The sequence below is a fragment of the Sceloporus undulatus genome, unplaced genomic scaffold (genome assembly GCF_019175285.1).
Source record: "Sceloporus undulatus isolate JIND9_A2432 ecotype Alabama unplaced genomic scaffold, SceUnd_v1.1 scaffold_15, whole genome shotgun sequence".
Classification (NCBI taxonomy): Eukaryota; Metazoa; Chordata; class Lepidosauria; order Squamata; family Phrynosomatidae; genus Sceloporus; species Sceloporus undulatus.
This window is the reverse complement of record NW_024802937.1, coordinates 3,467,370-3,487,311: the sequence shown is the minus strand read 5'-3', so window position 1 is coordinate 3,487,311 and position 19,942 is coordinate 3,467,370. Positions and strand designations below refer to the sequence as shown.

Sequence of the window (19,942 nt, the reverse complement as noted above, 5' to 3'; positions counted from 1 at the left end):
ATGGAGCCCAGGCAAATCTGAGTTCTAAATTGTACAGGGACCCCACAGAAGTAGAACTTGGTCTAGGCAGTAGATGTATCATTCTAGTGCATGGAGTGCTTTGGGAACAATGTGCTGAAAGGGAAGTGGGGGGACCCAACCTTTACTTTTCCCGTTTACAATCCTAATCTCATGGGGTAAACTCTGGAACAGGACTTGTTTGTGTGTGTGTCTCATCCCAACAATTTAAAAACGTCATAGTTCTATGTTATGGTACAAAACAAGCCTTTAAGGGTAATGATGAGGTAGAATGAGTAGCTGGTTGTTTACTATCATTTCTGGATTCTTTGCTCAGCAGTCAGGATGAGATATTTGAAAATATTGAATTTAGCTAAAATTTGTTTGTTGTTTTTTGTTTTGTCTTTCATTCAGCTGAGGCATAATCATCCAATCCATCCATGGGGCTCCTTCTCATGAACTTTAGGAGCTCCAGCACTTCTGCTCTTGCACTCACACAAGGACTTTCAACCATTTGGTTCAGACTGTGAGGAAACCCCACACTTATATTTCTTTGCATGACCAGAACAGCAACAACCACTACAGTGAGTGGATGAAATCTGTGCCTACAGGAACACTTTATGTGTACTGGAGTGCTCCTTTTTTTGATAGACATTTGAAGGCACGTTTCTTCATGCTCAATGGATAAGAAGTGTGGCATCATAAATCCAGGTTCCACCTAGATCTGTAGCTGCAGATAACTGAACACTCCCTAAGTCTTGAGTTGTGTGCATGGAGCACCCAATCTGAAAGTTCAAGGAAGAGCCATGGATGTTGATTACATATTCAGAAAAGCACCAGTATAACATAAAAAGTGTTTGCATGTAACATATGTACATGAAGTCATATAAAATGCTCCAGGAGAATGACCATTCCCAAACACCTGGGAAATCATTGCCAGCAGAGCTAGGTATCAGTTGGCCCTCCTGATGTTGTTGGATGGTCACTTCTGCCAGCTTCTGTTAGCCAGCCTGGCCAGTAGCGAAAGGTTATAGGGGTTGCAGCCCAGCAGGGTCTGGAGAATCACTTGTTTACCAACACAGAACACTCAATTTCCCTGTTAACAAGACAGCTGATTACTCATGAGCCATGACAAATACTGAGGGAAACTGGAGGTGAAAGCGAAGAAATACGTTTTAGCACATGTTATCTAACTGAAATGAGGAGAGGGGCAAGTGATACTATTGTTGAGTAAACTGTATTAGAGTTTCCGAGTTTGTCAGAGATGTGGCAGGCATTTAGTTCTGTACATTCATTTGTTTCCTTCCTGAATGCCAACATTCATTGAGTTGGATTATGTGCCTGGAACCTTTATCAAAACTGATTGCAGACACTTCTGCCAAATGTAAGCGACATGAACACTCATACAGTAAATTCAGCACACAGATTTCACATAACTCTCACATACTCCAAATGTGAGATCTGCTTTTTATTTTGATCATGTTTTTTGGTTTATGCACGATTCGTTATTGAAGATGATACTGGTACAGAAAGTCTTAACTGCCAGTATTTGTGCCAACTGAGCACCAAATAAGACATAATATGTTGATGAGTGTAATTTTCTTCCACTGTCATTTTATCCTGCCCCTCTGCTCTTTTGAGCTTTTGAGTGGTTGACAAGAAGGAAAGAAGTAACAATAGCGAGGAGGCACTTTAAACATTTCACCAATCCATTTTTCCCAGGGAGGGTAAGGGCAACAGCTTAGAGGGACTGATCTGCAGCAGAAAAAAAAGTCTATCAGTTAAAGGATAAAGTATCCTCATGCTGCTCCACTGTCATTCTTAAAAAAAATGAGTCAAAAAACAAAACCCCAAAAGATATTGAAGACAACATACACATCTGAATGAAATGTCTATTTCAGTTGCAACCTATTTGTTAGTATTACACAATCCAATCATCAGTTTGGTTTATATGCCAATAGAAACCATCCAAATAGGAAGGATATAATAAAACATAGGTATCTTCTTTATACTAGGTAAGACTGTTGTGGTCCCTCTCACCCCACTATTATTTATGCACGCTGGCAACAATCCTCCAGGGATCCAGGGAGAAGTCCTTCCCACCACTTGCTACTTTAACTGGAAATAACTGTCTTTGAACCAGTGGCTTTCAGCATGCGAAGCATGTATCCTACCACTGCGTTCAGGTCCTTCCTTTCAAGTGCAATGCCTCTTCCCTGAAGGCAGAGTAATAATCATTGTTCCTGAGGATAGGATAGGATTGCTAGGCTTCCCTCACTCCTCAATAGAGGTTACTCTGCCATACTTTGGAGTCATCCCATTGCAGTCAATTGGACCAACTGATAGGGAAAGGAGATTTGAGGACTGCAGCATATCTTTCACTGGGATCACACCATATTCTATGCTTTTGTGGAATACTGTGAATGGCAATTTTAATCAGCTTCACAAGTTATTAGATGATGGCAATTTATCTGGGAACTGTATGAAAGCAAAATACATTTTTATAGCTAATGAGACTTATACCTGACAATCATTTCTAATGAATGATAAGTAGTGTCACTGCTATTTTCTTTGGCATCGGTATACTATATTTATATAAAAAAGGCAATTAAAAAGATCAATGTAATAAGCAAATATTTTGTACAAAAATACAAAAATTTAAAAGCTTTAAAAAGTATATTCTATATTACTGATCAGGACTGGACTATATATATTTTTATATAAAATTTATATATATTTATAAATGTATATTTATATAATTTGATGATATTTGGGATTTTAGCAAGTGGCTGTTGCATTTACACAGTAGCTTTGTATTTCCCCCTTCTTCCTACAGTGGAAAAGTCATTATTTATAGTCAGTTTGGCACAGTTCATTGACTAATAGTAAATATCTTCAAGATTTACAAGTAGCATGGCTGAAGAGGATCTACATGTAGTTCACTCCAATTGCAATTTCCAATCAGTTCTTTTGTGCAACAAGTTGTAAAACCCCTGGAAGATTAGAAGATGTGGAGGACAGATTGTGCTGATGAAGTATGTTTATCATAAAGTTCTCAGTGCTCCCTTTCTAGGGTGGGTGATGATTCAGTCCCAGAGGATATTTCATCATTCAGGTCTCAGTCTCTTGTGTCTCTTAGTTCACAGCCTATTACAATCCTGGAGCCTGAGCTGAAAAGTGAAGTGGAAAAAACTACATTAAGATGCAATACAAGTAAAATCTGGTTTTAAAAGCCCATAAACTAAGAACACCTTCTGCTTTGAACAATTACTTTTTTGAACTATATTGCCCCTGACATTGCCCCATTCCCATCCTGACGAGGGATTATGTGAGCTGTAGTTCAAAAGTAACTATTCCAAACACTGAGTTGTCACCTTAGCAAGCACTGGTGTCCATGCCAGCTAATATAAAACAAATATTGGGATGAGGAAAGATGAGTAACTGTAGCAAAGATCAGTGGGCAGTAAGTGTGTGTGAGTTTTACTGGGGAGGACTCAAAAGTGAGGACAAGGTGTAAAGTATTTGGTTCCCTGCAAATATCACTCCTGCAATGTCCCACTTTCACTTTATGTTATAAGGGAAAGACAGACTGCTTACTGCAGTTGTTTGTTTAGCTCATAACATTACCACCCCATCACTATCATAATCACCATCATTTGCACCCAGCCTTTACCTCCCATACTGAGACTCAATGTGGCTTACAAATTAAAATAAGTACAATATAATTAAAACATACAAAAAAGCAAAATTAGAATGGAATTAAACTATTAACAACACTAACAACATATAGGTAAAATGTCAAAAAACAGTTTAAAAAACAGTACCAGTTAAAACACTATACCATGCTCTTAAAAACAAGTTCTCAAAAGCCTGTCAGATTAAAACAATCTTTGCCTGCTGATGAAAGCACAAATGGGGCCATCCAACTAGCCTCCTTTGGTCCGGTACAAACCAGCAGGAAGCGGTGTCCTGGAGGCGATTCTTGTGTTAGGGAGCGCACACCAACCGCATGCTCCCTAACCCTAGCACGTCACTGCAGCAGCATAATGGCGACCTCCCATCCACACGGGGGCCACCAACATGATGTAAGTGATGCATAGTGTATAGACATCTCTGTGCATTGCTTGTGATGTCCGCACAGCGTCCCAAGAAGAATAAATTTTTTCGGGTTCTTTTTGGGGCAGAGGGACGCCATGTGGTTTGGCTGCTGTGGCATCCCTCCGGAGGAAAACTGGGTGCCTCCAGCCTGCCCTTTTGCGGCAGTCTGGAGAGCCCTTTAGTTCCAAAGCCCAAGGGTATCTGAGAAGGCCCTATCATGTGTCTCCACTAATTGTTAATGTAAAGATATTGGGGTTGAAAGAAGGGCCTCTCCAGAGGGTTTCAAGGACTGTCAGGCTCATGCATGGAGATACCTTCTGTTAGATAGCCTGGAAGTAACCCATATAGGGCTTTATATAGATCATAATTTGCATTTTGAATTGTAGCTGGAAACAGATGGGCCGCCAGTGAAGTGTTGTAGCAAGGGAGTTGGATCTGCATGTCCTGTTGCAGCATGCTGCTGTGGTATGCAGACTTGTGCTATGTAGTTTAGACTCTAAAGGATAGCTGTTCTTATTAACAAGGTTAAATGTTGGCCCATACCAAAGAACCTCTTACCTGCAGAAATATTAATCTGTAATGCATAATGTTAGGAGCCAGTGTGGTGTAGTGGACCTAGCATAGGTCACAAAGTTGGGATTGCCTTGAAGGCATATAGCAACAACGCTAACAATAAATATTTGCTCTATGAAACTCATAGGAACATTTTATCCTTGATGGCAATCTTGTTAGTTAGAAGAGGCTGTGGGGGCGGGAAAAACAGCAAGCAAGCAAATGAACTACTTATCCAAGACCACCCAATGAACTTCATGGCTGAGTGGGATTCCCCTTATCCAAACTAAAAACACTAGCCAAGTCTTTCCAAACCTGGTGCTTTCCAGATGTCTTAGATTTAGGAGATTATTGCATTCAGTTTAAAGCGACGTATCCCCGACGGGATAAAGTCACATTTAATTTTAAAAGAGGGTATTATCGCCATGGTCAGGTGAGTGCAACCCGTCTGCAGCCCGGATCCCAGCCGTGCTTATCCAGTGGCTTTTCAAAAAGAGGAGCTTATCATTTTTGAAAAGCCACGGCTGGGATCCGGGCTGCAGATGGGTTGCACTTGCCTGGCTGCAGCTGAATGCAATAACACCCGCTTTTAAAATTAAATGCGATTTTATCCCATTGGGGATAAGTAGTTTTAAACTGAATGCAATAATCTCCTATGGCTCCTGTATTTGCTAACCACAACAGTTATTAGCCTGCTGATTAGGCATTATGAGGCTGTAGTCCCACCCCCCAAAACACATCTGTAAGGCACCAAGTAGTAGCAGGCTGCTGTAGCACTGATGACAGCCTAGCTGTCATGGCTATTGTAAGTACATAGAGTTCTAACTAATGACACACACATATGCAAATACACAGTCCTATAGTATTATTTAATATAATGTTTAAAAGAAGACCAGCATAATCACTGAGTTCTTGCCAGAACCTTGAAAGTTCCATGACCTGAACAGCACAAACAGAACTAGGAAGAAACTTTGATCTGCACACAGCTTTTTGTATTGGTGGGAGTGCTCTACCAGGAGCTTCTAAGACTCTGTCCATAGCCATGGGGAACTAGATTCCCTCTTATGCCAACTGTGTAAAACTGGTTTAGGATTTGGCCTTTGTGGCAAATGAAAATGTACTCATCAAGACTCTAACATACCTTTGTCCGTCTCCTGTTCACAAATAAAACTGTTAACATCTTCACAGTAAAAGTCATTCCAGAACCCAGCATGAATTAAACCAGCACAATCTTCCCCTGGTCCATGGCCATGTTTCCAGTTATCAGGCTGCCCAGCACTCCAGTTTCTTTCAACAAAACAGAAAATGGATCATTCCACAAGACAAATAGCAAACCATCATGTGATTGTGTGACAGAGGACATTAATAAAACTGTAAAAACAAAGCAAAATACCAAACAATCTGTTCTGAACAGAAAACATACTCTTTAACAAACAATGCATGACTCTTCCTGGAAATGGAAAACAGCTGGTCTTGAGGGAAGGGAATCAATTGAACAAACTAAAAAAGTTCAAAAGCCTAAAATTAGACTTATGGCTTTATTCAGAACTGGGTTTGCATTTAGTACATGAAGAAGACGTGGGCAAAGTCAGTCCATGGGGCTGCATTTGGCTGCTTTGTGTGCAATTGCAGTTTAACTATGTAGACATGAAGACGTCTTCCTGTTGGAGTTACATATGCATCTCCAAATCAAAGTCAAAGAAATAGTTTTGTGTTATCCAGTACACAGAAAGAGGCAGGGCATGAAATCCAAGGCACATTTGTATGTTAACCACCCAGCACTATGTATCCATACTGTATAATTATGGCACTTTGACATTACTTTAACTACCATGGCTCCATCCTGTGGCATTCTGGGATCTGTAGTTTCATGAGGTACTCAGAATTCTCTGTGCTGTAGCTCTGGGGAATGTACTAGAAAATTCTATGCCCCTCCCCAAATTACAAATCCCAGGGTTCCCCATGATGGCGCTGTTGTGCTTAACGTGGTATCCAATTGATATTACTGTACGGTGTGGATACACCCTTTAAGGACAATTCCACAAGGACTATTCTGCAACAATGTTTTTCTATACCAGTTTCTTCAGCCTTCTGCTTCTGGAAACAATACTACAGAATTTACCTAGCTGCTTGTACCTGGAATTATAAATGAAGAATGGTCAGGTCCTTAAGCCTGCAGTCCTTTATCTACTTTCCAGAAAGTAAGCCCTACTGAACTCAAGGGGAAATAAAATTGAAGTTTGTGAAGTTGAAGGCTTTCATGGCCAGCATCCATAGTTTTTTTATGGGTTTTTTTTTTGGGCTTTGTGGCCATGTTCTGGAAGAATTTATTCCTAACATTTTGCCAGCATCTGTGGCCAGTATTTTCAGAGAATGCTGACATGGAAGTGAGTGGGGTATATATATTGTGTGACCCTTGATTGAGAGGAAGTGATTTACATGTTAATCTGTATGTTGGTCTCTTGTTGAATGGCAAGGTCTCAGAGTGTCTATTTAATTAGTGGTCCATTGTTTGCTGTGAAATGGAAGTTTGGTATCTACTAAAGTTACAGCCTCTAAAATTCAGATAATAAATACAAGTTGGCCCTTTGTATCCAGAGATTCTTTATCCACAGATATAACAATTTATGATTTGAAATACTGTATTCCAAAAGCAAATCTTGATTTTGCCATTTTATATAAGGGACACCTTTTTATATGTCATTGTACTTAATGAGACTTCAACAACCACAGATTTTGGTATCCACAGCAGGTCCTGGAACCAAACCCCCGCAGATACCTACTGTATTAAGCTTATTTATTTCCATAAGCTGCATGGTGGGCCTCACATTTCATAAACTAGTTCACTATACTAACCAGGATGATGGCTTCACTCTTCTGCAGCTGAATGCAATTTAGGTACAGGCTTTTTGCCTCTGCAACAGCTATTTAGGCCTGGGACAGACTGCCCCAAAAGGGCAGGCTGGAGGCAGCCTGTTTCCCTCCGGACGGACGCCGCAGCAGCCAAATGGCACGGAGTCCCTCTGGGCCAAAAAGAACCCAGAAAAAATGGATTCTTTTTTGGCGCACGGAGATGACGTCATCAGTGCACCATTGGTACACTGTGACATGTCCAAGATGCAAGCGCAGCACCCAGAGGTGTGGCCGTGGCGCCATGCCTGCGTCATACACACACACCATGTATGGACAGTGCCACGTAAAGATGGCGCTGCCCATATGTCCATGCGGATGCTGCACTCTCTGGAACCCTAAAATTGGCCCCAGGCCACTGCAAAGCAGTGGTCTGTACTGAGCCTTAGTTAAGTTCCCAACCCTCTACTTGGACTGTATATTCGTACTCTCTTCTTTAACCTCTCACACAATATATATGCAAAATTCAAATTCACTGATTTTGCTTTCCAAATTCCACTTTCCTCCTATTTCCAGCATGTGTCATCTACTGAATATTTCTTTTCACCCATTCTTTGTCTATTCTCCCTATTCTCAGATGTATATGTGTATACTTCACATATTCTCAGAGATGGAAGTCCAATTTTTTTTCCTGAGAATTCAGAATTTCATTACATTTTGGGACATATGCATTACAGAAGACAGCTTGAGTTAAGTACTTTGGAATTCATCAAGGTAAGACAAAACTATTCAGTTGAGCAAGTGACACTTCCTTCACTCAGAATTCTACATCAAACAGATCACCCGAGTTACTAAAGAAGATGGGCCTAATTTCACTTAGTAAGAACTATTAATTTTAGTAATTCTGGTCCAGGTTTGGTCCTAGGTGGACTGGGTGACTCCAGTTCAAAGCAGCTTGGCTTGCTCAACTTGTAATATATTTCAATGTAAACATGAAAATGTAGCAATTAGCTACAACTGATGAAAGTAGACATGAGCTCCGTGTCCATCCATGTTTAGATAGTTCATGACCTAACTTTCTAGATTTTTTTCTTGAAGAAAAAATATTGCTTCTCCTGGAGCAATACATTTTTAAAATAAACTGAAGGCTCCCCTTCACTGTTTAACTTTAAACATAAAAACCAGAAAGGGACCTCAGACCACTTCCAGATTTTTTTTCCTGGCATTTTTGGCAGTTTATGCAGCCCCTAGAGGGCCCTAGGAGTAGAAATGTGTCCCCATACCTGCCACAGTTGCCCACCTCTGCTATAAAACTGTATGTGCTGTCAAAGTCTATAGACTTTCTCCTTATGGGTGGCTGTACTACAAAATGAAGAACACACACAGAGACATAAACCAAAGAGGGGGTAATCTGTAATTTCTTAATCCCCAGTTTGTAATAAAGTAGTGTAATAAACATTGGCAAACTATGTGGTTCTATAATTATTTTTTACAATAGTGCTTTTGTTTTTCTCAAGAAAACAATGCTTTGTGAAGGGAAAAAACATCAGAGTATAAATAAAAAAGAGGCAAAAAATAATAGCAGTTCCTGATGAAGCACTAATACATAACTTCGTGGCAACATTTTCCATTTCCATCATGTCTATATGCTAACTGGTTTTTTAAAATGCCAACAGCAAGAACAGTGGCAAAAAACAGATCTCTCCTATACATACACATATTCTGGTAATGTTCCATCCAACCATCGCCATTCATCTTCCTTTGCTGCATCTGTGAGCCCAATCCAGAAGCTGCCTTTTGCAATAACCTGTTTTTTTAGCCATTGCTGTGAACAGAAGAAAAGACTGGTTGCATTATTCTGCATTGAAAACACACAAAAGCTTTGGGTATAGATGTGGTTTACCTAATAGCTTCATTGATTTATTGCAGACACGAAAGGTCTGTGAACATAAAAGCAACTGGTGGTGAAACATCCCACCCCGTGCGCTAACAGACTCCCTAGCCGAGCTGACACAACTCGTCTCGGAACTGGTGTTGGAGTCTCCTAGGCTTCTTGTCCTGGGGGACCTCAACATCCCTTTCGAGGCCAGTTCACAAGGACTAACGGGTGCGGCTTGGGAGTTCATGGCTATCATGACTGCCATGGGCCTGTCTCAATTGGTCTCAGGGCCTACACATTGCGCCGGTAACACACTCGATGTTATCTTTTGTACAGACATGGATGCTCCGTGGGCAGAGGTATGTAACACCTCTGCCCTTTCATGGACAGATCACTTCCTGGTTGAGGCTCGACTAAAGGCTTCTACCCAAATCCCCCCTGGGGGTGGAGGACCTATTAGGATGGTCCACCCTCGAAGGCTGATGGAACAAAGGTTCCAAGAAACTCTTAGAGGGTTATATGGTTGGAACTGACGGCGATTCTGTTGATGCGCTGACTAACACCTGGGATACACATCTCTCCAGGGCTATACACAGTATCGCTCCTAAGCGTCCTTTCCGGCCCGCTTCTAATAAACAGCCCTGGTATATGGAAGATCTCAGGGAAATGAAACGGGCCGTGCAATGACTAGAGTGCAACTGGCGAAGACACAGCAGTTATCCGACAAGACACTCCTTGAGACTCTTTTGAAGTCTTACGGAGTGGCAATAAGTGCAGCTAAACATTCGTTCTATGCTGCACGTATTGCGTCCGCGGAGTCACATCCGGCAGAGCTGTTCAGGGTAGTGAGGGAGCTGATACAACTGCCCCCCTCCCTGAAACCTATATTAAAACCATCTAAAGCCTGCTGTGACGGTTTTAACAACTTCTTCGCGGATAAAATTTCTCGGATAAGGGCTGGTCTCGACGCCAGTATTTATTCAGAACCTATAAGAGAGGCATCCAGAGCCTCCGTGGACTCTATTAAACTGGATCAGTTTGAGTTTGTAAGTACCGAGGAAGTGGACAAGATTCTTCGAAGTGTTAGGAAGACGACATGCTCTCTCGATCCCTGCCCTTCATGGCTGACAACACAGGGGGGAACGGCGGTAACATCCATGTTACGTCGTATAATTAATTCATCTTTTGGTGAGGGGCATTTTCCATTGAGTCTAAAATTAGCAGTAGTCAGACCTCTGCTAAAAAAAGCCCTCCTTAGACCCCCTGATACGAAATAACTATTGACCCATGTCGTTGTTGCCTTTTTTGGGGAAGGTGATCAAGAGAGCAGTTGCTTTCCAGCTTCAAGCAATCTTGGATGAAACGGATTTTCTAGACCCATTTCAAACTGGCTTCCGGGCGGGCTATGGAGTTGAGACTGCCATGGTCGCCTTAGTCGATGATCTCCGTCTGAGCATGGACAGGGGAAGCGTGTCCCTGTTAGTGCTTTTGGACATCTCAGCGGCTTTCGATACCATCAACCATGATATCCTTCTGTAACGCCTGAGGGAGTTGGGTATCGGGGGGCACTGCACTCCAGTGGTTCCGTTCCTACCTCTCGGGTAGATTCCAGATGGTGCACCTGGGGGACTCTTGCTCCGATAGGAGGGAATTCACATCTGGTGTCCCTCAAGGAGCCATTTTGTCCCCCATGCTATTTAACATTTACATGAAACCGCTGGGAGAGATCATCAGGAGATACGAGGCGTGGTGTTATCAATACGCTGATGACACTCAAATATGCTTCTCTGTGTCTCCGACTGTTGCAGTGACTAGGGATGGCATCTCTCCTCTAAATGCCTGCTTGGAGTCGGTAATGGGCTGGATGAGGGAAAACAAACTCAGCCTGAATCCAGAGAAAACGGAAGTACTAGTGATAGGCTCCCTGGGCCCGGGTAGTGAAATTTGTCCACCTGTCCTGAATGGGATCACGCTCCCCCTGAAGGATTCAATTCGCAGCTTGGGAGTGCTTCTGGACTCGTCGCTCCAATTGACATCTCAAGTGGATGCGATGGTCAGAAGCGCCTGTTATCAGCTTTGGCTGATACGCCAGCTGCGACCCTACCTGGGCCGGGGGGGGGGACCTTAAAACTGTGGTACATGCTCTGGTAACCTCTCGATTGGATTTCTGTAATGCGCTCTACATGGGGCAACCCTTGTACCATACCCGGAAGCTTCAATTGGTGCAGAATATGGCCGCGAGATTGGTTGCTGGTTGTTCCAGGGCGGACCACATAACACCCCTCCTGCAAGATCTCCATTGGCTGCCTATTCGCTTCCGGGCGCAATACAAGGTGTTGGTAATTACCTATAAAGCCCTAAATGGCTTGGGCCCAGGTTACTTGGAGGACTGCCTCTCCCCATACAATCCGCCCCGCACACTCAGGTCATCCGGGAAGAATCTGCTAAGGGTTCTGACCACGAGATATGCGTCAACCTTGCAAAGAGCCTTCTCTATCTCGACCCCAAAATTTTGAACACCCTTCCCGATGAGCTCCGCTCCACCACCTCCCTGGATCTCTTTAAAAAGAGACTTAAGACCTTCTTTTTTCACCAAGCTTTCCCCTATTTGCCCTGATATTATATGGTTCCCCCCCGATATGTATCTGCATCACTGACATCAACTCAGCTGGCTTTGATTTGGTTATATAGCTTTTTAAATTGTAATTGGTAATTTGTTTTATTGTTCTATTTTATTGTATGTACATACTGTATTTTTAATGTGTATTATTGTATTCTCTGTATTTTTGTGCACCGCTTTGATCAATGTGGAAAAGTGGTATATATTATTATTATTATTATTATTATTATTATTATTATTATTATTATTATTATTATTATTATTATTATCATCCCCACACTCCCAGATCAACCTTCCCCAAACTGGGAAATAATTCTTTTTATTTCCAAGATAATCCAAAACTGGCTAGAATTTGCCCCACTGTTGACAGCCTCCAGCCTGTTCCCTCCAAGCCGTATACTAAAACTCTTTTCTTTTCACCCTGTATGGCTCCCTGCTCACATCACTGATTGATATGATATTTCAGTGGAAGTAGTACCTCTGCAGCAAGCCATGGGAAATGGAAAGGGAAGATTCCAGGTTTCATGTAGCCTGTGAAAAATGGAGTTTGGCTGTGCAGTAGGGTCTGTGAATGGTGTGTATATGTGTGTGTGATTACAACTCCTTGAATTCCCAGGTGGTATGGCCATGTCAACTGGGAGATTCTGAAAAATGTAGTCTAAAATTTAACTTGTTGATTTCTAAGTTGTGAAGACTCTCATCCTAAATTCATTTGAAGCCTCTAGCTCACTGGAATATCAGATATAGTTCCATACCTGCTCCTCTTTATTATTTATGAAAACTAAATGTGATGCTTTCTCTTCGCAGAAAAGCCTTGCATCTTCAAAAATGGCTCTTTCTGTTGAAAAGTAGTAACAGTTCCCTGAAAAATTCTTCCAGTAAATGGGACAACCTGAAACACAAAATATTTTTGTTAAAAGGGTGAGCTGATAAGAACCAAGCATCCACAAATGTCTTGTCTACATGTTATGTACTTCTTTATTCTCCTACAGTGGTAGTCAACCATTTAGGGGCTCACTGAAGAGAGGAAAAGGAAGAGGCATAGGAAACACGTTATCTTCAGAATATAATTTATATGAAATTTCCATTACTTTTGGAATTGCAGCCATCTTGTACTACCACTGTAATCTTTCAAATAGGAAACATATTCAGGGGTAGCCATCATAATTCCTTCTAATATCAAACCAGAGTGGTCAGTCTGGGAACAAATTGCCCTATTATTTTATTTTATTTATTTAATAGCCCACCTTTTTCTAAGAAGAGACCCCTCAAATGGCTTACAAATTAAAGCAAAGTACAGCTGAACAGAACAGAATGGAACTGTTAGTACAGAAGTTTAAAAAGGGAATTAAACAACTCTATTAAAAACAAAGTTAAAACAATTTAAAACACATTTGAAAAAGCCCCTTGTGTCTTTGGGGCTGTACAGACTGCCTTTAAGGGGTGGCCTGTAGCCGCCCCTTTTAGCGCCAGATTGGGGCTGCGGCAACTACATGCCATGGTCCTGATCTCATCTTTCCATGGCGCAAAAAGGAGCTGCAAAAAGTGGCTTCTTTTTCTGCTCTGGAAAAGTCACGGTGCTATGACTTTTCCACACTCTTTTGGCACTGTATCATGTAGACTCAGCGCCAGAGGAGTGTCATGATGCCACATGCCATTTGATGCTGTGCGCAGTGTCATGCCAGCCTGGGGCGGAATCAGGGCCTGCATCGTGTAGACGCCATGCCCTGATTCTGCCCTCAGGCCAGCCAAAGGTGCTGGTCTATACAGACCCTTTGTCTCCCAACAGAGAGGGAACAGAGAGGGGAGCCAAACAAACCCATGGTGGAGAATTCTGCAATGTGGGAGCAGCCACCACGAAGGCTCTCTCCCATGTCCTTAGCAAATGAGTCAGTGATGAAGGTATGACTGAGAGAGAACTGTCCCCAGAAGATCTTACAACTCAAGTAGGTTTATATAGGGGACTCAACCCATATAGGGCTTTAAAAGTCACAAACATCACTTGATATCTGCCAGGAAACAGACCAGTATCTAGCAAAGTTGTTTCAGCAAGGGTGTTATTTGCTCCCTGTAATCAGCCCTGTAGCATTTTGGTCCCACAGAAGTTTCCGAAGGCAGCCCCACGTGTTCTTTGTGCATTTTCTGAATGCTTCCCCCATCTTTGCTGCTGTGAGTCTTGTTGTTGTTAACTGGTGTGAAGTCGACTTAGACTTATGGTGACCCTATGAACGAGAGACTTCCAAATCACCCTATCATCAACAGCCCTCCTCAGTTCTTGCAGGCTTAGAGCTATGGCTGTCTTGACTGAGCCTATCCATCTGGAATCCAATCTTCCTCTTTTCCTACTGCCTTCTACTGTACGAAGCATTATTGGTTTTTCTATTATTTACTTATTTAAGAGATTTATATCATTTCTCCCAAAATGGGATTCATTTTTCTAGTGAGTAATGTCTTCTCATGATATGTACAAAGTATAGTTGGCCCATGGTATCCAAAGGGATTTGATTCCAGGACCACCACCCCATTAACATCAAAATCTGTGGATGGCCAAATCCTATTATATACAATGGGGTAGAAAAATGGCACATGGATGAAGAACCACATGAAGATGAACCCCACATTTTGGAAAGTGAAGTGGAAATGGCACTCAAAGAAACTGGAAATAATAAATCACCAAGAACAGATAATATCTCATTTGAACTGCTTCAAAACACACAAACAGAATCAATTTCAGTGTTAACCAGCATATGCAAAAAAATATGGAAAACAAAACAGTGGCCAACAGATTGGAAAAGATCAATATACATTCCCATTCACAAAAGAGAGGACACAAAAGACTGCGACAATTATAGAACCATAGTATTAACTTCACAAGCAAGCAAAATGCTGCAACATAGACTCCAAGCACATATGGAGAAAGAATTACCAAATTCCCAAGTGGGGTTCAGGAAATGAAGAGAAACTAGGGACCATATTGCAAACATATGATGGAGTGAGTGAAAGCCAGAAAAAAAATCGTCATGTGATTTATAGACTATAGCAAGGCAGGCTCCTCCTCCTTCTGGCCATGTGGCAATGGGGAGATTTTGCAAAGTCCAGAAAATTTAAAGTCCATTTGCATCTCACCTCTTTTGCCATCCAATATGTCTCCATTCCAGTGAAGTCACAGGCCTCTTTGTAGGTAGAGAATGATGGATTCCTCAAGAACTCTCCATGTTTTTGCAAATGGACTTTACATTTCCTGGACTTTCAAAATCTCCCTATTGCCACATGGCCAGAAGGAGGAGGACCCTGCCTGCAAAAGATATCCTCCCCAGCATACCATCTTTACTAAGGACTGAAACAACATGCAGACATCTGATTAACATCTCCAGTTGTTTTTTCCTCCTGTTTGGTTTGTAACATCTTGCCTGATGAAGAAGCCCATGGAGTTTTAAAGCATGCAACAAATATATTGTGCATTTTGGTTGGCCAATAAAGGTATCACTGATGGATTTTTGTTTGTATTTGCTAAATGGCCAACACAGCTACCCCTGCAAGTATTATAACAAGGCTGCATAGATCATGCCTGCATAGATCATGAAAAGCTATGGAATGCTCTTAAAGAAATGGGAGTGCCACTACATTTGATAGTCCTGATGAAGAATCTGTACTTAGGACAAGACGCTACAGTGAGAACTGAATATGAAAAAACAGAATGTTTCCCAGTTGGCAAAGGGATTAGGCAAGACTGCATTTTATCACCCTATCTGTTCAACGTATGTAGAAAATATCATACATAGAGCAGGTTTATACATGGAAGAAGGAGGAAGGAACTTCAAAAATCTGACATGCAGACAACAGCATATTACTAGCAGAAGCATCACAGACTTGCAATAATCACTAAAGAAAGTCAAAGAAGAAAGTGCAAAGGCAGTCCTAAACATAACGAAAACAAACACACCAACAACAACAACAAAAAAAAAACCATGGAGGATGTGCATAAATTTAACCTAGATAATGATGCAATTGAAATATTAAAAGATTTATCATATCTTGGATCAAACATTGATCAAACATGTCTACCATAGTTATACAGACGTAAAATACTATATGAATTTAAAAGAGGAAGAAAAGACTGAATGCCAAGGAGGAAGAAGAAAATGAGGGAGGGAATGGGTTGTTTGGACTTATAATAATTATAATCTCCTGCAATTAAATTTGAGAGAGATGTGTGTCAAGATGATAAATCTCTTCAGTTTCCAGAGGGAGAGGTTTCAGAATAAGACAAAAGAAAAATGAAACTTGCCCACTCTTTAGAATCCTTCCTCCTCACTATGTAGTAGTTTGGCTAGCAACCTGTCTTGAGCCTCTCAACATTTTAGGCCTATATTATACAGAAGGAAAGTAAATCTGAAAAAAAGCTATACCTTTTCTTTTCTCTCCCTCCCTGTTCAAAACCTCCCTCTCATAAGTTCAAATGGTACAGGGCTCCTGTTTAGAGTTGGCTAGAATCTTGAAAAAGCACACAAACAGTTAAGGTCTAGTATACACCGGACCATTTTCTTACAAGCATTCAGTCCAATAAATGCATCTGAGGAAGAACACTGAAGTCTACAATAGCGCATGCTGCCAACTTCTTTTTTTAGTTCATCTCAGAAGTGCTACAAGAACTCTCTGCATACTGATTCTACAGACCAACATGGCTATATCTTTTAATTCAGTCCAATATGGTATTTAATACAGTACCAAACAATATACCAGTGATGCATGCAGAAAACTGGTAAGGAAGCATGTCTTACCATTAGCCTCACTCTGTAGTGCCACAGGTATTCCTGGACCTGGTGGTCCAGGAGGTCCAGGAGGCCCAGGCTGCCCTTGTAGCCCATGTAGTCCAGGTGCACCAGTCAGACCGGGTAATCCACGAGGACCAGGTAGTCCTGGTACCCCAACAATTCCTTGTAGGCCTTGGGGTCCAGGTGGGCCTGGAGGACCTGGGGGGCCATCCTTCCCAGGTGGTCCAGGTGGTCCTGGGTCTCCGCTGGGTCCTGGCAGACCAGTCTTCCCTGTTGAACCTCTTTGACCTTTGGATCCAGGTGAACCTCTGGAGCCTTTCCCACCTTTTTCCCCTGGGGGTCCAACTGGTCCACTTGGCCCCTTTTCACCCTGAGGTCCTGGAGGTCCTGGTTCACCTTTTTCTCCTTTTTGTCCTTTGGGCCCAGTAAGGCCAATAGGACCCTGGGGCCCTCTGTCACCTTTGGGACCTCTTGGACCTGGGGGACCTAAAAATAATTGAAAAGGCAGGGAAAAATAGAATTATAGTGAGTTTTGTCTGTCACAGTCAAATTATGTACACACACACACATATCAAAGATGCCACCTGAGGAAGTAGGCTCACGTCTATGAAAGAACAATGCTACCAACAAGTGGCGTCACTAGAGGGGTGCAGGGGGTGTGGACTGCACCAGGTGTCACCCTATGGAAGGGTGACACCACTGCTCCTCAAACACCTACCTTTTGGCAGAAATGGACTGTGGCATTCACCTGCTTCCCTTTAAAATACTTTAAAACATGGTGGGAGTGGGGTCAAGCTCAGTGTGAGAAGAAAGGAGTGGCCCTAGAATTTTTTAAAATTAAAATTTCAAAAAAATCTTTTAAAACTTTCTTTAAAAACATCACATTTTAACCAAGTTTTCACTATATATATGGAAATACATTTAGGTTGTGCATATGATATGTGAATGTATAATTTTAATTTTTTAGTTTTTATGTCACAACTATTAGCATGATATTCAGTGGTATATGAGAATTACATTTTACAAAAAACAATAGTGCAAAAAAAAATTACTAAGGATTCTGTATGGTGTGAAATGGGAGGTAGTCAATTGGGGGTGACACCAGGAGTTACCACACCGGGTGACACCAACTATAATGATGCTACTGCTGCCAACTTCTTTCTTTCAGTTAGTCTCAAAGGTGCTATAAGATTCCTTTGCATACTGATTTTCCAGACCAACACAGCTATGTCTTTTAATTCTACATACACATCAGGTATGTACAAAATTGTGGGCAAACAAGGGTCTTGCTGGAAAAATCTGTTTGGTAAACGCCATGCATTTATGACTAGCTCTCTCTGGAGGGAGAACGGAAGTACTACTATGTCATGCAGGAAAGTAAGCAAAAAGTTGTTTCTATCTCACTGCCTCTCATCTTTCTTTTGTAATGCGATAAGGCCCAAAGACTACTAGTTCCAATATGTGAAGTCCATTCATCTGGGGAGGCACTTTTCCCTTAGAACACCATGTCAGGGTGATGGAAGTTCAATGTGGCCTGCCATGTTGCCTGTTTGACATGCAAGATAACTTTCCATGTCACTCTTTAGGCTGTATCACAAATGGTCAATAAACAATTCATACATTAATGGCTGTTGCTTTTAGTAACAGTTTTTCACACCCACTACAGTTAATACTTCATTAATGAAACATTAACATTTGGGCAATGCTTTCTATGCTTGCTGGGCAGTTATAACCTGACCTTTGCCCTGCTGTCCTTCTTCCAATAATAGACACCCTTTTTGGACAATGTTTTAAATAATGCAAAATATATGCATCTCCTGTCATACAGATAATAATTTGGGATTATCATTTTCTGATATGTGTCTGTGTATGTTCAGAATGTAAAAAGAGCTGTACTGTACTAGATCAGACCAATGATTCATCAATGAACAATTACCCTTCCATAGCCCAGCATTCTGTTTTCACAATGACCAACCCATTGCCCTTGGGAAGTCTTCAAGTAGACTTTTCATATCTCTGAACAACTGGTAATGAGGGGTAATTTACTGTATATCAATCAGAGGCGGGTTACAGACCGCCAAAAAATACGTAGTGACTACGTGTTAGGGTTAGGAAGGTGCGGTGCTTCCGCACCCCCTAACCCTAATATGTAGTCAATACATATTTTTTGGTGGCGGCCGTTCCAGACGGCCGCCGCCATTTTTACGTCTTGGACGCATAGCGTCCAGACGTGCCGCGGCGCCTATAACGTCGCGAGTGCGCCAGCAGCGCCTCGCAGCATCATAGCTGTGCCGCGGAAAGAAGCTCCATTTTGGAGCTTCTTTTTTGCTCCATAACGGAGCCGTGTGGTTTGGCTACAGCGGCTCTCTCACGGAGCAAACAGCGGTGGCGGCAGATCGCCGCAAAGCGGCAGTTTATAACCCGCCAGAGACTAGTAGGAATTTATTGTCTTATCCTCCACAAATTTTTTTTAATCCTCTTTCTAAGTCATTTATGTTGGAGACCAACTCTACATCTTGTGGTAGTGAATCCCATAGTTTCCAAATTTTTCTATAGACTTTTCAACTAACTGAAGTTATTTAGCTCCAGCTTTTTAACCAGTTATATGATTGTCTGAAGGATTGGACTTCACATTTACTCTTTTATTTCCCATCATTGTACTATATCAAGTCAAAATAGACTAAAAATGAGGATACCCTTAAAATATGCATTACTCGATGTAGGCCTGTGTCAAATATCTGAATACCCCTCCCTTCTTTTGACATTTCAACAATTTAATAGGCTGTGTAAAGAAGGTTTGTGTAGTTGTTTTCATGTATATTGAGTACTTTGGCATATTTCAGCTACTGATACCAATAGTAAACAGGGATAAACAGATACATAGCCAAGTTAATAAAGATTCACAGTCCTAACACAACCACAGAACCTGTGGCATTCCAGATACTGTAGGATTTCAAATTCCATCAGCCCCACTCAGCCTGATCTATGGTGATGGATAAGGGAAAGTAGTTCATTAACATCCCTATTGGCCTGTTTAATAATAATAATAATAATAATAATAATAATAATAATAATAATAATAATAATATATCCCGCCTCTCCCTATGGATCGAGGCAGGAGAACAGCACATATATAAAGTTACACATAGTTAAAATACATTCTCATTATAC

General features: G+C 41.6%; 1 protein-coding gene across 3 annotated transcripts in view; it reads right to left on the bottom strand.

Annotated features, from left to right (window-relative positions):
• Nucleotides 1-1,100: 1,100 nt before the first annotated feature.
• Nucleotides 1,101-19,942, bottom strand: part of LOC121917334 (collectin-12-like) — a 116,732-nt gene continuing 97,890 nt past the window's right edge. For 2 of the 3 annotated variants that reach the window (XM_042443230.1, XM_042443231.1), the window contains 5 exons: nt 16,778-17,257; nt 12,752-12,888; nt 9,213-9,322; nt 5,789-5,934; nt 1,102-3,167 (listed from right to left, as the gene is read on the bottom strand). In XM_042443230.1, coding sequence (XP_042299164.1) covers nt 3,148-3,167; nt 5,789-5,934; nt 9,213-9,322; nt 12,752-12,888; nt 16,778-17,257 — 893 coding nt within the window. In that variant the 3' untranslated portion in view covers nt 1,102-3,147. Of the gene's footprint in view, nt 3,168-5,788; nt 5,935-9,212; nt 9,323-12,751; nt 12,889-16,777; nt 17,258-19,942 lie in introns of all 3 variants that reach the window. The other variant, XM_042443229.1, reaches the window with a different exon arrangement.